We start from the raw sequence: 22,446 nt of genomic DNA on the forward strand, positions 1-22,446 counted from the left end.
TAGCGAGTAAGAAGAGTGTGTGGTGTCTTGTCACATCATATATCCCTTAATTTTGTATACTCTTTTCCATTAATTGAAACTAAATATATGAGCTGAGCATTCATGTAATTGGGGAAGGGGTAGGCATCAAAAGGTCAAATAAAGAGAAAGAAAGGGCTAATGAGACCAATAAACACGGCCTAGTTTCAATATCACTGTCTATCTCAAATTAGTTAAGTGATTGTTCCATTTACTAAGTTTTTTATTTTCAAAGTGAATGCTAACCTTTTTTACCCATCTCTAAGCGGTATAAACATACATTCTAGTGTAATTTACTTGTCTACATTTTAATTTTTATTTTGCACGCTTAGTTATCGTTTTGTTTGTTTGGTGTTGTATACTTTGTTATGACAATTATATTCTTACATTAACTATATATAGGGATGACCACAGTTTGGTTTGACTCGACCAGATTAAATCGAATCGGGCATTATAACAATTGAATCGAATTCAGAATCGTAGAGACAATTCTGTTTTATTAAAATCGAGAATAAAAAAAAACATGGTTTTTAAGGAGGAAAAAAAAAGTTTGAACCATCAAATTCAAAATTGAAATCGAACTGCGGTCATGTTTAATTAACTAACATTGAAATTTCACTTTTATCATATTAATAAATAAGAAATTTAATCTATCTCGATTTACAACAAAGCATGAAAACTTTCATCATCTACACTTCAATTTTTTTTGCGGTGAGAACCCCCACCCCCATCCCCATTCCCAATCGGCCCTTTATGTTTGGTTGTTCACGAGTAGTCATTGTATAATTAAGTTGATTTATAAGTATATTAGTTTAATTCAAAAATTTCATTTCCCCATTAAGAAACATAGCTGGATAATTGATAAAGAAAAAGAAAAGAGAGAAAAAAAAAACTAAAAACATGTTCCAAAAAGCAAAAAGATAATGATCAATACCAAATTTTACAGTCCATGAGTTTTTTGTGTTAAGAGAACAAAACAAACCTATTTTGAAATTCAAAAATAAAATTCCAAAACTTTAAAAAATTCCGTAAATTTCACTCCTTACTTATGTAACATATTTTGATTTATATATAAAAAAATAGTGAGTAACAATTTTTATTGTCTTTTTTTTTATCAATAAAATTTTTTGCAGATGAAACGGGTGCCAGTTATTGCTTCTTTTTTTTTTTTTTTTGGAGAATCGTTATTGCTTTTCTTTACATGATTATTGTGATTGATTTAATTTGTTGACCTCATCATTAGCTCACTCGACACCATGCCCCAACATTTCACCTGTCGTCTCTATTCACCTACTTCAAACTTTCACTTCCTCCTTATTACCATTTTGATTTACACTTTCAAAGATTTCTTCTTCTTAAAAAAAAATGTAGTTAAATTAACGTAATCTTAGTATTAGATTAAAAATTATAGTTTGAAGATCAATTATTATACTGATTGGGTGGCTACTAATTACAACTTATAGTGGAGTTTGTAAAAGTTTGACTTTGTTTTTGAGTGGTCTTTCATCTCCTTTTTTTTGTAGATATATTGGAGCTGCTAGATCCAAATTCCAATAGTAATATTTTGAATTTTCTTCCCATTATTGTATGTAAATAATGAAAAAAAAAAACCATCACTTTTGAATATAAAATTGGTGGTGATGAGGCCAAGGATTTTAAACTTTGATTAAACAAGAATAGCTATGCAAGTAAACGATTTGATTGACGGTTCAATATATTTAGCCCATAACGCACGGAAACCCTAATATATTCCTAAAAAAGGCATTGTGTCTCATTACCTTTGTTAGAGCATGCTTAAGGTTAAGTTCTTCTAATCCATTCCTATAAATAAGGGTCTTGTCCCATAACCTTATACCTATGATCTATTAATCTACCATTCTCTTCTCATAACCATAGTAGTGTTATCATCCCTTTCTTAACATCATTTACTATTCAAAAAATAAAAAACATCATTTACAATTCAAGCCTTGTATTTGGAGTTTTACTGACTAACCAGAAAATCGAGTCCCATCATATATATGCAATAATAAAAATAAAAATTTTTACAACACTATGAGTCACACTATCGTATATTTTATAAAGCTATACCTTACGATGGTATCCATGGGGAGACCAAATCCCATATTTTTTTGTGTTGAAACCCTGTAGCTCATGCAAGTTTTGGTAGGTCTGTCTCAGGTTTTTTCTCCTATAGGCTATAGCCCATTGGTCATAATACACATATCAATTATTTTAAGATACAGAGGTCCATTTAGTATCTTATTTAACAACTTTGCTGTAGGTTGGAGCAACAGGTATTGTATTTGCCTCCTAAAAGTGTACCCGGTCTGCAACAATGACCTAAACCAACATTGGGTTATTGCAACAAAGTGTTATACAGATAAGGGGAATCCCCCATTATTATATTACTTCAAGCCTTTTTTTTTTTTTTTTAAATTATAAATTATTGTTTGAATTTTGTCCACTAGAGATAGGAGGGATTGAATATTTATTTCAATATTTGCCTAGTAATTTATTTATTAGTGATGAAATAAATATAAATTAACACCAAGATAATTATGGAGAGTAAATGAATAACATTAAGGGAATTAAAAGATGTTCAAAATTTCAGAACTCTATATCCACAATTTTATAACTCAATATTCAATAGTATAACACACTTATTGAATCTATATAACAAAATTGTGAATATAGAGTTCAAAATTTGTGAATATTAAGTAATGTAATTTTGTATATTAAGATCTAAAATTATATAGAATTTTAAATTTGTAAATATGTACCTGGATCTACCTTGTCGCATAATTTGCCATGTTGGTCACTTGTTGAGGCAAGTGAGGCAACCCAAATTACCAATCCTCAATGAATATAATAAACAAAAATATGGGCCCAAGCCGGCCTAATATGTCAATGGCCTGTTTTTACGGCCCAAAACAAGATTTCTGAACCCGAGGAAAGCCACAGCGCGACCCTTGAAAAGGCCATGTCATCGGTCTCTTCAACTTCTCAAATCTCTCGCAAAAGTGTGTAGAGAGCCAGCCACGTTAGCCATGGAGCCGTGGCTAGACGACTTAGCCGACGACCTCCAAAGCATAAGCTTCAACTCCGCCACTACCGCCACCGAAATCCACCGCTCCACCAGCTCCGGCTCCGAGGCCACCTGGACGGCTGCCTCCTCCGGCTCCTCCCATTTCCTCCCCCCTCCGCCTCCTTCCTCCGCCAAGCCCCGTTCCGCCATTCCCTCCGGCGACCCCTGCTGGGACGCCATCCGCCGCGCTCTCTCTTCTTCCTCCTCCTCATCTCCCTCCCTCTCAGTCTCCGACCTCCGCTTCATCCACCGCCTCGGCTCCGGCGACATCGGCGCCGTCTATCTCGCCGAGGTGAAAGCTCCTCCCCCGCCTCCGGCCGAGCCGCCGCAATCTCCGTCGCTATTACAGCAGCCGGCTCTCTTCGCCGCCAAGGTCATGGACAAGAAGGAGCTCGCGAGCCGTAATAAGGAAGGACGCGCGAGGACAGAAAAGGAAATTCTGGAAATGTTAGACCACCCGTTCCTCCCCACTCTCTACGCCTCCATCGATTCCCCTAAATGGTCGTGCCTCTTAACGGAGTTCTGCCCCGGCGGCGACCTCCACGTCCTCCGTCAACGTCAACCGGCCAAACGCTTCCCGGAATCCTCAGTCCGGTACGCTCTCTACACTCTCCACAGATCCTCATTCCTCATTTCTCATTTCACATCAATCAATACTGCTTTATAATAAAACTAAAATTTCCAATTCCAATACATACATCAAATAATCACGAGCGGCTATGGCGTTTTTGCATTTTTTTTAACCTAAATTTGTATGAAGATTCTGTGATGATGGAGATGAGAGTTACGTGTTATTGAACGATCGGCGGGGACCACCACCTGACGGAATAGCTGGTGTAGGTCCCATTCATTCGGTCACTGTCTTCTCCACTTTACTTCTGAAAGCTGGATCTACAGTGAACCGACACACAGCGGATCGTCGCTCCGCCTTTATTCCGGCGAGCTTCGAGGCCGGAAAAGTTTGTTCGCCGATTATTAGATTAGTACAGTCTGACAGAGAGCTGTGTCACTATTCTCTGAGCTCGAAGTCAGAGCATTCCAACCAATAGGATCACGACACGTTAGTATCGTAATTTATAATTCAGGACCTAGTTCCTTATTAAATTACAATAAATTAATAATTTTTATTTTTATTTACAATAAATAATACGTAGTAATTAAAAGGAGTAGCTAAGTTCTTTAAAACAAAAAATATATGTATATTTTTGTTGCCGGTTGTAGGGAGAGCTCACAAGTAGTACAAACCTTTTAGTGGGGGATATAATATTAGAGTTGACTTAAAAGATGCATGTAATACATGGCAAGAAAATTAATTTTCTTTATTTTTTAAAAGGAAAATTCTCTTCTTTTTTTCTTTTTCCGTGTATTTCTCCTCCAAACATTTACCTTTTGGCTGATTTCACTACTAATTAAAAAATAAATTTAATTACCAATAAGATATGTCACATCAGAAGAGAAAAAATTATTAACGGTAGTATAGGAGGGGTTTATAGCATTTTTTTTTTTTTTTTTTTTTTTTTGGTCCATTAAAAAAACCCCTAAATTAAGGGATTGTAAAAGGGCAAGGGAATTTGGTTTCCCTAAAATTTTGCTGAAATCAGGGGTTTAACACCCTTTAATTTTATTATTATTGAATTATTAGTGGTGATTTTTACCATATTTTTAGTTTGTTTTTCCTTTTCTAATCTGTTTTTTTGGGTGAAATTGGTATAGAATCGAGACATTCTAGTGTTCTACTAGACAATAGGTTTTTGGCCACATATGAAAACTATTTTTTCTTGATTTATTTGGTATTTTTTAGGCCATGAATATCTCTTTTCCTTCTTAATTTTATCCTTTTACCTTATTACGTGGTCATAAAATTCTTTATAGTCATAGATTATTACACTTTTTATATTCATGGATTACTACTTGACAACCCGATTTGAAAAATATTTAAAAAGAATCAAATCAAGTATGACTAGGCAATAAGGTGAATATCAGGAGGGGAATATAGCACCACTCATTTTATATTATGTCCATTATTAACTTTAAAACTAGCCAATGGTAATGAAAATCGATTAAAGTTGAATTTGATGGATTTTTGCAGAAACTCAGGGATCTAGTATAGGTTTTTGTCAGTTAAATTGTGATTTTTACCTTATTTTATCAAGGTGGTCCTTAAAATTTGGAGTTAATACATAAGGGGGGTCCCTTTTTGCATTCCATGTTTGACAATTATCCCATATTTACACACAAGTGAGGTTACACGGATGATGACAAACTTGGATAGGGCCAAGGAGATGGTGGCCACTGGCCAGAATGATGGAGTGAATAATTTGAATTAGTGGATCATAACCTAAGCATGGTATGTCTAGCTTAATATGGAAAGTGGCTGTGATATGATAGAGCTGATATTTGATTAGGTTCATAATGACCATCTGACTTGCAGAGTTTTACAGGCTAACTTTATGTAACTAATAAATCACTTTTTTTTTTCACAAGAAAGAAAAGTGTGAATCCTCTCCATGACCTTTCCTTTTGGACTCTAATGCTTATAGAAGATCCTGGTGGTCTGTTATTTCCTACTCTTCCTCGTATTATTGTTCGACATAAGCAATGTGAGATGTCGATGTTAGTCCATTAGTGTAAGAACAAGAAGAAACAAACAAAAGGGAAAGTAGTTGGATCAGTTTTATGACTTTTATCCATGAAAGATTTGGTGAGTGGTATCTGCTTGTCAGTCCCCCCCTGCTTCTCTAGCTTGTTAGAAGTTTTTGTATGCTTTTGTCCTCTATCGTTCAATTTGATATCAGAGAGAGATTATGGCCTACGTGTTGTTTGAAATCGGTCAAAAGTAACTGACTTGCATACTTAAAATTTTTAGTTGAGATGGATCATATGCTTTAGTATTTATAACGTTACAAGAAAGAGTTGTGTTCCTAGAGAAGGTTATTGAAAGGATTTGTATGAACAAGGCACCATGGATGTATTACTATACAATGTAATTATGTTGCACTTCTGGTAAAGCACCAAAAGAAAGATGCCAAAAAGCTAGGAACAGAAAAGTGAAAGTGATTCCATTATAGAGAGACAAAATAGCCTAGGACCCTTGCACTTTTGATTTGGTTACATTGTTACTGAAGGGTCCTGGACATTCATGGAATAAAGCACAGTAGCAAGGAAACATATAGGTCCCTTCTCATGCCCCTTGTTGAATTAGAACCAGGAATGGCCTATTTCCTGCCACTAGTTAGTATTCCTTGCTTTTGTTTGGATTATGATTCACATTTTCCACTTTATCCTTTCAAAGGATGAATTAGGTGATCCGTGAGGTAAACTAATTTAAGTTGTTTATAGTTTTTATTATACAGTATTTGATAAAAGAGATCAATGTTACAGCAACAGTATAGGGATTATGCAAACTAGCATTTGACCATATCTACTTGGTTCTTAGGCTTGAGGATTTAATCTTGGAGAAAGTTTAAGTTGTACTGGCTCAAACCCATCAAGTCAACTATCATTAATTGGGATTGTACATTATTTTTATGTTTTGTGATCATCGTAGCTTGCATTTGTACCCATAGATCATTATATATTTTGGTGGCTGATTTTCATGAATCTGCAGATTTTATGCATCAGAGGTGATTGTTGCTCTAGAGTATGTACACATGATGGGGATTGTTTATCGTGACCTAAAGCCCGAAAACGTATTGGTTAGATCAGACGGCCATATTATGCTGACAGACTTCGACCTTTCCTTAAAATGCGACACGTCTACATCAACTCCTGCTCAAGTAATTTCCGGCCAAAACACACCCGCCGGATCGGCGCAAAACCAGTACAGCTACGCCATTGATCCGCCCAAGTTCACCGCATCTTCCTGCATCCTCCCCAACTGCATAGTCCCCGCCGTTTCATGCTTCAGCCCAAGGCGGAGGCGCAAGAAGAAACCCGGCCCGCACAGCGGGCCGGAGTTCGTGGCCGAGCCCGTGGACGTCCGGTCAATGTCATTCGTCGGTACTCACGAGTACCTGGCGCCGGAAATCGTCTCCGGCGAGGGCCACGGCAGCGCCGTCGATTGGTGGACGCTCGGAATCTTCATCTTCGAGCTGTTATACGGCGTGACGCCGTTCAGGGGCATGGACAACGAGCTAACCCTAGCCAACATCGTCGCCCGCGCCCTGGAATTCCCCAAGGAGCCGCCCATCCCCGCCGCGGCTAAGGACTTGATTTCGCAGCTGCTGGTTAAAGATCCCGCCCGGCGAATGGGGTCCACCATGGGCGCCACCGCAATAAAGCAACACCCGTTCTTTCAGGGCGTGAATTGGGCACTCCTACGTTGTACACCTCCGCCCTTCGTGCCTCCGCCTTATGCTCGAGACGTTTTGTCCGATAATGAAAGTTGTCCCGACACCCCAGTCGAGTACTATTGATAAAAAGAATTGCACCTCAATCTCGGGTACCACTAGTGTGAATATAGAGTAATATAAAGGAACTTTCACACTCTCAGTTATAATATATACCGTGATTGACCTGTCGGGGTCTGGTGCAATGGCTACATGCAATTTTCTAATACATTATTATCTCAAGCCTATTCATGTTACTTGTTGGTATGGAAATGATAAATGACGTGAATAAAAATCATATTCATGCAATGTACTTTGTAGTTTGAAGGTTTCAGGTCCAACAGATAGTTATATGTTAGAATATGCTTTAAAAAAATCTTATTCAAAGGTAGTTTGGTAGTTAAAGGTCTCGTGATTTGACTCTGACTACCTGCTAGATCAAACGCTTATACCATTGTTAAAAAAATGAAACAATGTCTATTCTGATCTATAAATCAAACAAAATGTGACACACATTGTTACCCTTTATTTCCTCTCCATAAGCCTTCATGAGTCCTTGAGAGTGTTAGCTTTAAAAGGCAGGCAAAAGTAAGTTTTTAAAGTAATGCTTGATAAAAAGTTAAAAAGCAAGGCATGCATTTCCTTTTAATAATTTTTCAACCACTACAAAAGCTAAAGCTATAGTTGACCCGCTCAACTTTATTTCATTATACACTGTCATCATATTCATATTTTTAAAAGACAAAATGTTAGACTTGGCCTTTCACCCAACAGCAATCAATTGCTGAATTTAACTCTACATCGACCCCCGGTCCAACACATGCAATAATAGAAGACAGACGGAGGGAGAGAAGGCAGGTTGGAAATGGATTTGTTAATTAAGATAAGGGAGTTCGATCGTAATGCATGCGAAAGTCAATGGCAGTGTCGGAAAGATCGGATACGGACAACGTGCGTGTAGACATTTGGTATCGGCGAGGGACTTAACCGTGCATGGTTGGTTGGTGGCTTGGTAGGGCCGTAGGGGCCGGTTTTGGCCTTAAATCTTTTTATGCTTCTGGTTTATGTGGTTGTCTAATGCATGCTTCTTCACATGATCTGTTTTTTTCTTTTGGTTATTTTAATGCTAGCTACCTTGTTTTTAATTTCTTTGATTTTATTTTTATTGGAGCGGTGGTGACTCCATTCAATAAGCCGTGGGTCTAGTGACCCTACTCAAAATTTGTCTACCAACAAAATATAGGAAGTATTGAAGATATTCAATAGAGACGAGTTTAATCTAAAAAATAGTACATGTATGATTATTAGTTATTAATTTAAGTGTTACCAAACAAAATGATTAAGCTTCCGGAATCAAAGTAACGTTTCATCTCTTGTATGTGTGGTAACGAAATGATGGCTAACGTAATAGTTGCTATTTGTACTGGTTAAATACATGTACAAATTTGGTGGGGTTTTAAATCTTGACAACCATACCGAGTTATTCAGTGTTGTTTTATTGGGTTGATTGATTAAGTCAATTCGATACCTAGCTAATAGATCACATAGTAGAATTACTAACTTGTAGGATCCAAACTCATTCTTCACTTTGATTCTCATATCTCTTTACCTCTCTTCTACTTCAACTTTTTCTTTGCTGCGGAGTACAAGTTTTTTTTTTTTGTCATGTTTATAGTACAATTGCACATTAGTGTTTTTTTTTTTTTTCATATAATTTGTATTATTCCCTTTTTTAGTATTTTTGGATACCTGCTCAATTATGTGTGATTCTCACTCATTCTCTCATATAATTTACTTGTATGTATTTGTGTGTGTGCAGGTATGTGTTAGCTTAATGTATTTATGATGTAGTAGTTGAGCACAGATTTTAAGATTTAGACAACACTGTACAAAAAATCTTAGAATCACATAAGAAAAATCTATATGTGAGTTTTTTCTTGTTAGGCCAATCAAAAATAATAAAAAAAAAATCATGCTGCAATGATAATGCACCTAGTCGATGCGGTTGACGTGATTTACGATGATCATCTAAAAAAATAGAAAAATTTCAAAAGTTATGCACAAATCCAAATTAGCAATAACAACGTTTTTTTTTTTTTCATCGTCTCTCTTCTCCATATCTTCCGATTTGCCTAAAAGTTTGAGAAAAACTCCATTATTTATATGGTCTTACTATTATCAATGTACCCGTGTACAAATTTAATACAAGTTAAGTGTAACCTCAAACAATAAACAAACTCATGCATTATTGTAATATAAAATGTTAATCTCACTCGATATATATATATAAATAATACTATTTGTATCAAAAGTTATATATCAAAACTCGTTGACATAATTTAATTAATTCACAATAAAACTGATCAATTCACAAGTAATTATAAGTAAATGAATTGTAATACTTGTGATAAATGATATCAGCCGGTGGCCTGGTGCAACTGCAGTTTTAATTTCCATCTGGTCATTACTACGACATTGATGGATGGATGTAAAGGTGGGGGCTTCATTGGTGAGAGAGTTAATTCTGTAATTGTCATGCATGTGCATTAATGATACTCATAATTATATGATTAGATACATATAACAACTTTATCCATAGGGTAACTCAACTACTTGTACAAGGTACATACATATAACCTTCCGTCCTTACCCACAAACATAGAATTGCGGAGGGGTAAATTAATTAAGATAACCAGCATCCATGATTAAAAAAATCGCTAGGAGTCACTATTTTTTTTAAAAAAAAATTTTGTTTAAAACTTTTTAAGACTAATAATTATAAATTATTTAATATTTTTATAGTTAATATTAAAATATTAAATATTAACCTAAAAAAACATCTAGAGTTTAAACAATTTAAGATTATTCCGCTCAAAACCATAAAATAAGTCATTCAAAAAAAGGTAAACACTAACTAATTGGCCTACTAGGTGACCTAGTTGGTGCCTAGGAGGCCTAGACAGTCAGCGCCTAAGCAGCCTAGGCCGCGCTTATTAGGCGACTTAGTCGGCCGCCTAAACCACCAATTATGGTGATACGCTAGATAGGCGGCCGGCCGGCGCTTATGCAGGATTTTTGCAACATTGTCAGCAGCCCATTTGGTGGGAGGACCAGTGTGTGGTACTCATAAAGAACCACCTCACGAGGATGAAACTCCCACATTACGGCTGTTGGGCTTGATTTTGCGTTATTATTCACTATCTGTCATCACCCAAGATTGAGCCACATGTGCGGACTAAATACATATGACATGTTCACTTTTGGGTGTAGAACTCCTAAAGAGCAAATGATGGAAGTGGGGTTAAGAGGTTAAAGCACTGTGTTTTTGGAGCAAATTAGAAGCAGCTGAGATGTGAGATGATGATTACTGGTTGAATAACTGACTTTTTGAGCTAGACAAGAAGAAAAAGGAGATATAGTAATTATGAAAATTGATCATTGATCAGGTGAAATCTGATTTGAAGGAATAGTAGTAGTTAGATTTCTACAGGTCCAGGCCAAATTGAGAATTTATCAAACCAAGATTTTGTTGCCTGCATTTTCCTGGGCTGTTCACTACTGAATAGAGCAGTGTAATGGGCTATTCAAATTGCATCCCTCACCCTATTGGCTTTTTTGGTTTGAACTGATCAGTTATGACTAATCTAGATTGATCGAGTAAGTTGATTTATCTTCTTGTGATCCTTTGTCGACTAGAATCATATGTGAGATTTACCAGTACACATAGTGTAGTAGTTATTGGTTTCCCTCTGTCACTCAAGAAAAAAATAATTGCATCCCTCACTCTAGCTATCCTATGTTGTTTTGTTAGTATAACATTGTTGGGCTTCACCCCTACCACAAGTTGTGCCTTTGCACTGTTTAGCTATGCCATCAATCAAGCCTTTTAAGTTCGTCGGAATCATCATAGTATTTTTTTTTGGATGATGAGAGAAACGCACAACCACTATCCGAGAATGTGCACGGGGTAAACCCGCCTTGTGACCCTAACCACTGGGCAAAAAAAACCACTAAACCAGCCTAGTTTGGCTAGGTTCAAACCAAGAAGCATAACAATAGTTAAGAGATTAAATGACGATAATATTCATAGCTGTTACATTCTTTTCATCAATACATAAAGAAGACAAAACAATTTTCAATATGTCATGTTCCAAAACACAGATGAAAACATGCTAATTGTTACAGTCAGTAGCTACCTGTTAGTTGTGATTGGTAGTAGAAACCTATTAGTCATGGCTGGAAGTTGCAACCAGCAAGTCCATTGTAACTTTCTTGATGCAATCTACAGAGTAAATTCTTTTCCGTTTTAGTATTCGATGATGATGCCATTTCTAAAGAATAAACTCAAGTATATGAACATAAGCTGCAAAAATTCTACGAACTTATTAAAACGCATGTTCTGCATTGTTCCTGTAGGGATTACCTTTCAAGAATTTAGCGAGGAGCTCAATAAGAGGCATCTGCATTCGAAGGTGTTAAATCTGCTGTCACCTGCAGAAAAGTGAATTAAAGAGTCAATATTAGTGCAACCAATATGCAGAGGGAGAAAGTATTTATTCTATTGAGTTACCTTGATTTACATTATCCTCTCACATGCTCTGTCCGGCCGGGGTGTGGGGCCCTTGGGGTTGGGTATTATTCAACCTTTTGGGAGAAGAAGAAAGTATTTGTTCCCACGTGCACAAGGAAATAGTTCTGGATATAGCAAATGCAAACAAATTGTATTGTCGTGAGAATTAGACTACAAATTAGTCTTATGATTATTGCTTCCAAGACTTTGCTTAACCAATTTTTCATAAGTTTCTTAACTACAAAATAGTATTATCCCACTGTTTGCTGAATTCCCACATTGAAAATGTAGAAAGCATGTAAAGGTGCATGAGCAGCATAAAAAAAGGGGACTGTCTAAAAGTAAGACATACCTTTCTCGGCCTTTTGGCTAAGATCAAGTGTAGTATCTGTTCTTATCAGTTTAATATCTGATACATGAGCCATTGGTTCGCATGATATTAACTCAATTTTTCTAGGGGAATGGCCCATCAGGTAGCTTGCTACTTGGGTCTTTGAGTGTCGCCTTGGTATTGCACCATTGCCTTGGCCGGGCACACCCCACCAATTTCATTCCAACATTTTATAATATTTGTATTGTTTTTGTAAGATTGGTTATTTTTGGTCCTAATTACTTGAAGTCTGTCATGCAACTGCTCTTATAGTCTGTCTGATTCTAGTACTTGATGGTTATGGTGCTTATTAAAATGATGAACGATCTGCACTCTTCAAGCAAGCGAAGGGACAAAAATGACAGTCTTTACATACCACACTACTGGCTATCTTGAAAGAATTTAAGAGCAAAGCAAATCACTACTGGCTATCTTGAAAGAATTTAAGAGCAAATCCTTCTTGCGATGATTGATTAATAAGAACAAAATAGGTTGTGTGCTCCAGAAACACCACTTGACATCAATACCAAGCAAAAAGGTCAAACACCATAATTCTTTTGGGGGATTAGACCACGTGGTGTCGAGGTGTCCTGAGTAATCCTAACTATAGGAGACACCTTTAAACCCTTACCATACTCAGACTATTCCCCGTTTGCACCAGGTTGACCCAACTAAGGGGCAAAGTGTTGGCTTATATTGGTTTTTCAATACAAGGGGAGGTTTTGAACTCCCGACCTCTTTTAAGGGATGAGAGTGTACGGCCACTAATGCCAACCAAGTTGGTTAACACCATAAATTTATGAATGAATAAAAGGAAGCATACCCAAAAGAAAAACATAAAAGTATACCTTTCAAGATTTTAGATAGGAGCTCACTAAGAGGTATCTGCCAATTTCAGGGGTGAACAACTGAACAAGTCATCTCTTGATACTCTGTTAGAACACACAACATTGATGAGATGAATACGTGTGAATTAATGTTGTGGATGTTTTTTTTTTTCTTTGATAAACCATGCCCCTCAAAAACGGTCAGATGTATTTTATCTAGGATCTCCATAACAAGTTAATTTTCCACAATATTTTTTCTCAGATGTACATACGCACAGGCTTATCAAATTTAATTTATTCAAATGCAGTCTTTCAAACTTGTGTTTGCATGTGTATAAATTAACATTGTCAAACTGTTTGCTGAAGTCCCACATTGAAAATGTAGGAAGCATGTGGCTGTGCAGAGCAATATAAAAGAAGGGGGCTGTCATTCTAGAAAAGCATACCTTTCTCGGCCTTTTGGCTAAGATCAAGTGTAGTATCTGTTCTTATCAGTTTAATATCTGATATGTGGGCTATTGGCTCACATGATATTAACTCAATTTTTTTAGGGGGAGGGCTCGTTAAAGTGGCTTGCTACTTGGGCCTTCATTTGTCGCCTTGGTGTTGCACTATTGCCTTGGCCTGGCACACCCCACCAATTTTAGTCTAATCACTAATGTTTTTGCTGTCTACTGTACTCCACTATATATCTATATTTGGTTAAATTGTTATTGAATTGAATATTGAATCTAATTGCCAATGAGAAAAGATGTCATAGATCTTTACCTTTTCGTTTTTTTGAGGGAATGTTCTTTGGTCTCCATAATCACTGCAAGAAATAAGAAGACGAAACGAAAATCTCGTTGCCCATTATTGACTCCTTTTCTGCAAACCAGTACTGTCTATCATGTGGTCATTAGAACATACAGACTAATAAGCACTAGAAACTAGTATTGTCTCACCGTTTGCTCAAGTTTCAGTGTCCCACATTGACAATGTAGAAAGCATGTGAATGTGCATGAGCAACATAAAAGAAGGGGGCTGTCAACAAAGAAAAGCATACCTTTCTCGGCCTTTTGGCTAAGATCAAGTGTAGTATCTGTTCTTATCAGTTTAATATCTGATACGTGAGCTATTAGCTCACATGATATTAACTCAATTTTTCTAGGGGAAAGTCCCATCAAGGTAGCTTGCTACCTGGGTCTTCGAGTGTCGCCATGGTACTGCACTATTGCCTTGGCCTGGCACACCCCACCAATTTCATTCCAACATTTTATAATATTTCATTGTTTGTGTAAGTAATAAATTTAGAAAAACAACTATAGTATGCTCTATTAAGAAAGAAAATTCTGCGAAAAAAAAAATGTAAAGAGTACCTTTCAAGATTTTAGAGGAGCTCAATGAGAGGTATCTGCCAATTTCAGGGTGAACAATGTCACCTCTTGACAACACAACATACATGAGATGAATGAATGTTGTGGATGTTTTTCTTCATAAACCATGCTCCTCAAAAACTGTTATATGTGTTTTATCTAGGATATCATTAACAGGTAATTCCCTGCAATATTTTTCTCAGATGAATGCACACGGGCTTATCCAATCTAATTGATTGAAATGCAGACTTTTAAACTTGTGTTTGCATGTGTACAAAGAAGACACTTTTTGCTTACCTCAGCTCTTCATCCAAGTACGTAATATCCGGCGAACTGCGAGCTTTTATTGGTATCTATAACCCAAAATGAGTATTTAACCACTGCCATAAATCAATGGAAAAAAAACCTTATTGAATAGTAATTAGAGGTGGCCACAAGCCGGTTTAGGACCGAACTAGCTCTGAATTGGCCAGGAAAAATTGGGTTCGGGCTTCACTGGGCCTAGCACGGCTTGACCCACAAGAGGCCTGGGCCCGGGCACCTGACTGGCCCAAGTAATTCAGGACTGGTCCCAGTTTGTGCTAGCCTAGGCTCTGGACCGGCTAAAGTTCGGACTTTGGTCACCTCTAATAGTAATAGAGGAATAACATAGATTCAGAAGCAAGTTATAATAGCATTACCCATAATTGATTTCAAACATTTCCATTCCCGGTGGAGGGATTAAAAAAATTTTTTTTTTTTTCTGCAAATTAATATGAATACGTAAATCATATGTGCTTATTTTTCGTATATCTACAATATATCACTAAAAAGCATAAAAATAAATTGATTATATTCTCTTTATACATATACACACTGTGCAAACCTGCCGTGCAATTTTGAGGTAATCAAAATCTACAGCCACCACTTTTTGCATTTTACTGGTGTTTAAATCTGCCGTCGCCTGCAAATAAGAGAATTAAAGAGTCAATATTGGTACAACCAGATATGCAGAGGGAGAAAATATGTATTCCCCATGTAGAACAAGGAAATAATTCTGGATATAGCGAAAGCAAGCAAATTGCATCTTTGTGAGAATTAGACTGCATATTAGTCTTATGGTTATCTTCAAGACTTTGGTGCGTCGCTTCGAAGACTTTACTTGACTAATTTCTGCATAAGTTTCTTAACTTATTAGAATATATTACCAGCACTACAAATTAACAATGTCCTGCTGTTTGCTGAAGTCCCACATTGAATGTAGAAAGCATGTGGTTGTGTATGAGCAATATAAAAGAAGTGGGCTGTCAATTGAAAAAAGCATACCTTTCTCGGCCTTTTGGCTAAGATCAAGTGTAGTATCTGTTCTTATCAGTTTAATATCTGATACGTGAGCCATTGGCTCACACGATATTAACTCAATATTTTTAGGGGAAAGGCCCATTTAGGTAGCTTGCTGCCTGGGCCTTTGAGTGTCGCCTTGGTATTGTACTATTACCTTGGCCTGGCACACCCCACCAATATTATTCCAACATTTTACGATATCTGCATTGTTTCTGCAAGTTTGGCAATCGATTTTTACCATAAGTTTAAGAGAAAAGGTTCTGTGAAAGGATAAAGATGAAGTGAACATATCTCCTTACACTTATCAGCACTGTACATACCAGCCTTAAGTAATCAAACTTCACAGCCACCTTTCTTGCATTTACTGGTGTTAAATCCATCGCGAGTTAATATAAGCTTCAACCAGATATGCGACAGGAGAAAATATTTATTCCCTACAAACGCAAGGAAACAATTTTGGGTATAGCAAATGCAAACAAATTGCATATTTGAGAGAATTAGACTATCATATAGCCTTGGAGTCATCTTCTAGGCTAACTATTTGGTGCATACTCATAGCTTCGAAGAGTTTGGCTAACTATTTTTCCGTAATTTTCTTAACATATTAGTAATAGAATACAGTAATCAGCACTACAAATTAATATTGTCTCACTGTTTGCTCAAGTCCCACATTGATAATGTAGAAGGAATGTGAAGATGCACAAGCAATATAAAAGAAGTGGGCTGTCAATATAGAAAAGCATACCTTTCTCGGCCTTTTGGCTAAGATCAAGTGTAGTATCTGTTCTTATCAGTTTAATATCTGATACGTGGGCCATTGGCTCACATGATATTAATTAACTCAATTTTTATAGGGTAAAGGCCCATTTAGGTAGCTTGCTGCCTGGGCCTTTGAGTGTCACCTTGGTAGTGCACTATTACCTTGGCCTGGCACACCCCACCAAGTTCATTCTAACATATTGTCTATTCAAGTTTGGCTAAATTTGGTCTTAATTGCAGTGTCTCTCTGACTCAGCGAAGTGGCATATAAATTAGCAGTGATCATTGAATTATAGTCAAAATGACAGTCTTTACATACCACTCTAGATATATTGAAAGAATAAGTTAAGAGCAAATACTTCTTGTATTGATTAATTAAAAAAAAAAAAAAGAAGGTTGTGGCCTCCAGAAATACCACTTGACATCAATACCAAGCAAAAAGGTCAAACACCATAAATTTATGAATGAATAAGAGCAAGCATACCCAAAAGAAAAACATAAAATAATACCTTCAAGATTTTAGATAGGAGTTCAATAAGAGGTATCTGCCAATTTCAGGATGAACAAGTTGCCTTTGTCACCTCTTGAACTCTGTTAGAAGACACAAAATAGATGAGATGAAGACGTGTGAGTCAATGTTGAGGATTTTTTTATTTTTTTTTCATAAACCATGCCCCTCAAAAGTGTCTTTTATCTAGGATCTCCATAACAGGTTAATTTTCCTACAACGTTTTTCTCAGATGTGTCACCAAAATGAGTATTTAAGCACTTCCCTTAAATCAATGAAAAAAAATAAAATTATTGCATAGTAATATAGGAATAACGTAGATTCAGAAGCAAGTTATAATAGCATTACCCATTATTGATTTCAAAAAACATTTTCATTCCTGGTGGAGGGATTAAAAGAAAAAAACAAAAAAAACTTGTTCTGAATATTAATATGAATATGTAAATCGTATGTGCTTTATTCTTTGTATTATCCACAATATATCACTGAAAAGCATAAAAATAAATTGATTATATATATTCCCCGCATACAAAAGGAATAATTCTGGATATAGCAAATGCAAACAAATTGTATCTTTGTGAGGATTAGACTATATATTAGTCTTATGGTTATCTTCAAGACTTTGCTTAACTAATTTTTGCATAAGTTTCTTAACTTATTAGAATACAATAATCAGCACTACAAATTAACATTGTCCCACTGTTTCCTTAAGTCCCACACTGAAAATGTAGAAACCATGTGGTTGTACATGAGCAATATAAAAGAAGTGGGCTGTCAATGGGAAAAAGCATACCTTTCTCGGCCTTTTGGCTAAGATCAAGTGTAGTATCTGTTCTTATCAGTTTAATATCTGATACGTGAGCCATTGGCTCACACGATATTAACTTAATTTTTCTAGGGGAAAGACCCATCAAGGTAGCTTGCTACTTGGGTTTTTGAGTGTCGCCTTGGTATTACACTATTGCCTTGGCCTGGCACACCCCACCAATTTCATTCCAACATTTTTTATATTTACATTGCCTTTGGAGATTTGACTATTTTTGGGTCTTTAGTACTCAGAAAGTCTGTCTTGCAACTGCTCTTTTAGTCTCTCTGGCTTTCAGCAGCCAGATATTTTGGTGAGGTCTCAATCAGTCAATTGAATAGGTAACAAAGGGCAGCAGACCTATAGTATATGACAATATATATTATATATCACTAAAAAAGTAATAAAATAAATTGAATATATCTCTTTACACATATCAGCACTGTACATACCAGCCCTGCAATTTTGAAGTAATCAAACTTTTTTACAGCCACCTTTCTTGCATTTACTGGTGTTAAATCTATCCTCAACTGCAGGGAAAAAAAAAAGAGAGGGAATAGAAGAGTTAATGTAGGTGCAACCAGATATGCGGTGGGAGAAAATATTTATTCCCCACAAACACAAGGAAGCAAATTGCATCTTTGTGAGAATTAAACTACCAAATAGCCTTGGAATCATCTTCAAGACTTTGGTGCATAGCTTCCAAGACTTGGCCTAACTATTTTTCCATAATTTTCTTAACATATTAGTAATTTAGAATACACTAATCAGCACTACAAATTAATATTGTCCCACTGTTTGCTCAAGTCCCACATTGATAACGTAGAAGGAATGTGAGGATGCACGAGCAATATAAAAGAAGTGGGCTGTCAATGTAAAAAAGCATACCTTTCTCGGCCTTTTGGCTAAGATCAAGTGTAGTATCTGTTCTTATCAGTTTAATATCTGATACGTGAGCCATTGGCTCACACGATATTAACTCAATTTTTTTAGGGGAGAGGCCCATATAGGTAGCTTGCTGCCTGGGCCTTTGAGTGTTGCCTTGGTATTGCATTATTACCTTGGCCTGGCACACCCCATCAATTCTAGTCCTAACATTTTAAGCAAGAATTTGTTGATAATGGAGTGTCTGTTGAAACAGACCTTTCTGTTACAGCTTTTGATTACATTGTGAATTCCGAAAGAAATCTAGGTTTTTTAAATTTTAACTACATTCTGTATTATCCTTGTTTTGCCTAATCAGAATGCAACTTTAATAAACAAAATTCCTAACAGGGGAGGTGAGGAAATGAAAGATAAACAGTACAGTGATCGATGATATTTATGTGCACTATAAGAACTGATGAATGGTGTAAAATAAAAAGAAAATGAAAAGGGAGGAACCTGTTCAATCTTTTGTTCTTTGATGGGCTTTGGGTGTTCTTCAGTTTTGTTCAAATTGAAAAAAGCTGCAGGCGCTGGGAATAATTGAAGCATTAAGTATCCATTGTGAGGGCCTGAGGGGTGGAATGCTGCTATTAATTAGTTGCGCCGAGTTAATGTCTGGTGTGTGGAGCATATAATATTTTATACATCTAACTATCATCTAGGCTTTTACCTAGGACTTAATTATAGTACATATTTTAATTTAGTATCAAAGTCAATCGCATGTAATAAATTATAAGTTCAAATCTTTGTACTATTCAATATATAAAACACTATAATCTACTTGTTAATTGAAATTCATTAAAAAGAAGTAATTGGTCCGCACACATTATGGGGTGTGTCAATCTTTAATTAAAATTGAGCACATATTTTTATTCGATGTGAGCAACAGGAAAAGAGGTTGTGTCCTGACAACGCCAATGAGTAAGTGGGAATCAGTGATCGAAAGAGAAACCCGAGAGGTGTCATGACATGACACGACACGCGTCGCGGTTGTTCAAAGTGTAGGTCATATGGAGTGTGGAAGCTCATATGATCACACAATCAATAGGTTGGACATATGATCACGCAATCAAGAGGATGATGTTAGACATCAAATATATGTTTAAAAAAAATATGGGTTATTTAGTCTCAAAATTATCTTTTATTATTATTATTCATAAAACCAAGGAATTAAAATATCAAGGGGAATATGAGATTCTAATTTCAAGAAAATGAAAATTTTCTCTAATTAAAGGCAAAAACTTGTGTGAGACTATCTCACCATGGGACGGGTCGGGTCAAGTTGCAAATGTAACACTTATATGCACAAATGTCATACTTATATGCTTAAATGTCATACTAATTAGGAATAAAATTTTTGTTACTTATAAGGGTAAATGTAATACTTTTATAGAAAAATACAATACTTTTACATTTTGATTTAAAAGTATTACATTTTTCCTCAAAAGTATTATATTTGCCCTTATAAGTAAGGGACACTTGTCAACATTACTCATTATTAAACATGTATTACTTTTTCTCTTATAAGTAGCAAAAATTCTATTCTTGATTAGTGTTATATTTGAGCATATAAGTATGATATTTGCACATATAAGTATGACATTTACACGGTGAGTGGATCCGACCCGACCCGGCTAACGAATAAGGATCTGTGAGACGGTCTCACAAAAGTGTGACCAAATTTAATTATCTTTAGTGAAAATGAAATTATAATTCATTCCAACCAAAAACTCAGTAATAGTTAAGCAAATAATTAATTTCAAATTTAAAAATTAAAAAGTTAATTGAGAGATTCAAATTATATTTTGGTGACTTAAAAAAAAAAGAAGAAAAAAGTGTCATACTTTGAGCTAAAGTAGCAATTACTAATCGAGCCGCCGATAACTCCAGCCGTCTCTTTGCTCCGGCACAGATCAACTAATATCTGCGAACCGCCCCATATATATACCCAACAAACTCAAAAATTCAATCACTTTCCTTTTCCTCTCTACTAAAAGTACAAATCTTTAGCTTTAGCTTGACTGGAAAACCCTAGTCCAATAGAGGAAGAGAAACACGAGAGGTGTCATGACATGACACGCGTTGCGGTTGTTCAAAGTGTAGGCCATATGGAGTGCGGAAGCTCATATGATCACACAATCAAAAGGTTGGACATATGATCACGCAATTAATAGGATGATGTTAGACATTAAATATATGTTAAAAAAGGTATGAGTAATTTAGTCTCAAAGTTATCTTTTATTATTATTCATAAAATCAAGGAGTTGAAATATCAAGGGAAGTATGAGATTATAATTCCATGAAAATGAGAATTTTGTCCAATTAAAAAATTTAATTGTCTTTAAAATTATGTCAAAATGAAATTATAATTTCCTCAAACCAAACACTCCGTAATACTTAAACAAATAATTAATTTCAAATTTAAAAATTAAAAAGCTAATTGAGAGATTAAAATTAGATTTTGGTGACTCACTAAAAAAGAAAAAAAGAGAGAGAGAGAAAAAAAAAAGAGTCATACTTTGAGCTATGTAGTAACTGCTAGTTACTACTCACCAAAAAAAAAAAAGCAACTAGCAATTACTAATCGAGCCGCCGATAACTCCAGCCGTCTATTTGCTCCGGCACAGACCAACTATATCTGCGAACCGCCCCATATATATACCCAACAAACTCAAAAATCAATCCCTTTCCTTTTCCTCTCTACTAAAAGTACAAATCTTTAGCTTGACTGAAAAACCCTAGTTCAATGGAGGAGGAGGAAGCAGCTAATGGGAGCGGACCGTCGGCCGTGACGACGGAGACGAAGGTGGATGAGACAGACGACGGTCCAATTATTGGACCGGGCCCAGCACCCCGTGCGCGACCCAAACGCCCTCTTCAATTCGAGCAGGCATATCTCGAATCCCTCCCCTCTGCAAACATGTAAGTATTTTATAGCTGTGGCATCGCCATTTAGGGTTTCTACACTTGTCATTGCTAACATGTAGCTACGTGAGTTTAAATAACTATAAGATCATCACTTTGAGTAGCTTGCATATTGGAATTTGAGGTTTTAAGCTACAATATAGAATTCTAGCCACAGATAAAAAAGCATTCTATGCTACATATGGTGGTAATAAAACGGAATGAAAGGCACCGGGGGATTATAAAATTTTGAATTTGAATGTGTTTATACCTTATATGAACAGAGCATTGTTTTTATGTGATTTCGGTATCTTAGTTGACACCTTCTCAGCATGGTTATTTTGGATCTTCCTGGTTCTGACAAGCTGCATTTGTTGTATTCAGAGTATCTAAATAACTTAAAAGGTTTTTCTTTGTTTTGAGTATGGTACCAAAAACCCTAAACTATTGACACAACCTTGTTCATGATAAGTGAAGTCATTAACTGTGATTACAAGTTTTTCTGACTTTATTATATTTAACAACATTCTCATTCATTGTTTAGTTGCCACAGTAGTTGTGTCTTCTCATTTCCTTGTTTGTATATCTATTAACTCTAGTGTTTGAAGAGGTTTCATTCTCCTTGATTTTTTTTTGACTGTCCACAAAAATCCTCCCCCCCCCCCCC

General features: G+C 36.1%; 2 protein-coding genes, 1 long non-coding RNA gene and 7 other non-coding genes across 26 annotated transcripts in view; 9 read left to right on the forward strand and 1 right to left on the reverse strand.

The window, feature by feature from the left end:
* The first annotated feature begins 3,028 nt into the window (after positions 1 to 3,028).
* Positions 3,029 to 7,740, forward strand: LOC116017734 (serine/threonine-protein kinase AGC1-5). Its single transcript, XM_031258363.1, has 2 exons — positions 3,029 to 3,697; positions 6,711 to 7,740. Exons 1-2 carry the CDS (start codon positions 3,066 to 3,068, stop codon positions 7,516 to 7,518), a joined length of 1,440 nt encoding a protein of 479 aa, XP_031114223.1. The 5' UTR covers positions 3,029 to 3,065; the 3' UTR covers positions 7,519 to 7,740.
* Positions 7,741 to 11,479: 3,739 nt separating this feature from the next.
* LOC116016880 lies at positions 11,480 to 19,465 on the reverse strand. Of its 15 annotated transcripts, XR_004097813.1 has the most exons (12): positions 19,332 to 19,465; positions 18,401 to 18,478; positions 17,937 to 18,308; positions 17,145 to 17,226; positions 16,197 to 16,310; positions 15,419 to 16,088; positions 15,234 to 15,295; positions 14,851 to 14,933; positions 13,967 to 14,738; positions 12,002 to 13,303; positions 11,855 to 11,922; positions 11,480 to 11,713 (listed from the first exon to the last, which is right to left on the reverse strand). It is a non-coding gene; the product is annotated as an uncharacterized LOC116016880 (long non-coding RNA). The 15 variants fall into 15 exon arrangements; XR_004097807.1 differs by having other exon boundaries at positions 14,851 to 15,496; positions 15,859 to 16,088; XR_004097815.1 differs by lacking the exon at positions 15,234 to 15,295 and having other exon boundaries at positions 14,851 to 14,906.
* Positions 12,350 to 12,544, forward strand: LOC116018010. Its single transcript, XR_004098046.1, has one exon. It is a non-coding gene; the product is annotated as a U2 spliceosomal RNA (small nuclear RNA).
* LOC116018008 lies at positions 13,641 to 13,836 on the forward strand. The gene has a single exon (XR_004098044.1). It is a non-coding gene; the product is annotated as a U2 spliceosomal RNA (small nuclear RNA).
* LOC116018009 lies at positions 14,240 to 14,435 on the forward strand. The gene has a single exon (XR_004098045.1). It is a non-coding gene; the product is annotated as a U2 spliceosomal RNA (small nuclear RNA).
* Positions 15,855 to 16,050, forward strand: LOC116018007. Its single transcript, XR_004098043.1, has one exon. It is a non-coding gene; the product is annotated as a U2 spliceosomal RNA (small nuclear RNA).
* Positions 16,618 to 16,817, forward strand: LOC116018005. Its single transcript, XR_004098041.1, has one exon. It is a non-coding gene; the product is annotated as a U2 spliceosomal RNA (small nuclear RNA).
* On the forward strand, positions 17,933 to 18,128 carry LOC116018003. Its single transcript, XR_004098039.1, has one exon. It is a non-coding gene; the product is annotated as a U2 spliceosomal RNA (small nuclear RNA).
* Positions 18,833 to 19,028, forward strand: LOC116018004. Its single transcript, XR_004098040.1, has one exon. It is a non-coding gene; the product is annotated as a U2 spliceosomal RNA (small nuclear RNA).
* Positions 19,466 to 20,738: 1,273 nt separating the features above from the next.
* Positions 20,739 to 22,446, forward strand: part of LOC116016906 (peptidyl-prolyl cis-trans isomerase CYP71) — a 10,240-nt gene continuing 8,532 nt past the window's right edge. For 2 of the 3 annotated variants that reach the window (XM_031257357.1, XM_031257355.1), the window contains exon 1: positions 21,475 to 21,797. In XM_031257357.1, the coding sequence (XP_031113217.1) occupies positions 21,622 to 21,797 (176 nt within the window). In that variant the 5' untranslated portion in view covers positions 21,475 to 21,621. Of the gene's footprint in view, positions 20,913 to 21,474; positions 21,798 to 22,446 lie in introns of those variants that run through there. The other variant, XM_031257356.1, reaches the window with a different exon arrangement.

The sequence above is a fragment of the Ipomoea triloba genome, chromosome 4 (genome assembly GCF_003576645.1).
Source record: "Ipomoea triloba cultivar NCNSP0323 chromosome 4, ASM357664v1".
Taxonomy (NCBI): domain Eukaryota; kingdom Viridiplantae; phylum Streptophyta; class Magnoliopsida; order Solanales; family Convolvulaceae; genus Ipomoea; species Ipomoea triloba.

Excerpts from the sequence above, each read along its gene's own strand:
- LOC116017734 (XM_031258363.1), top strand. The coding sequence starts at position 3,066 with ATGGAGCCGTGGCTAGACGACTTAGCCGACGACCTCCAAAGCATAAGC. Across the intron at positions 3,698-6,710 it reads TTCCCGGAATCCTCAGTCCG|ATTTTATGCATCAGAGGTGA; the intron begins GTACGCTCTCTA and ends ATGAATCTGCAG.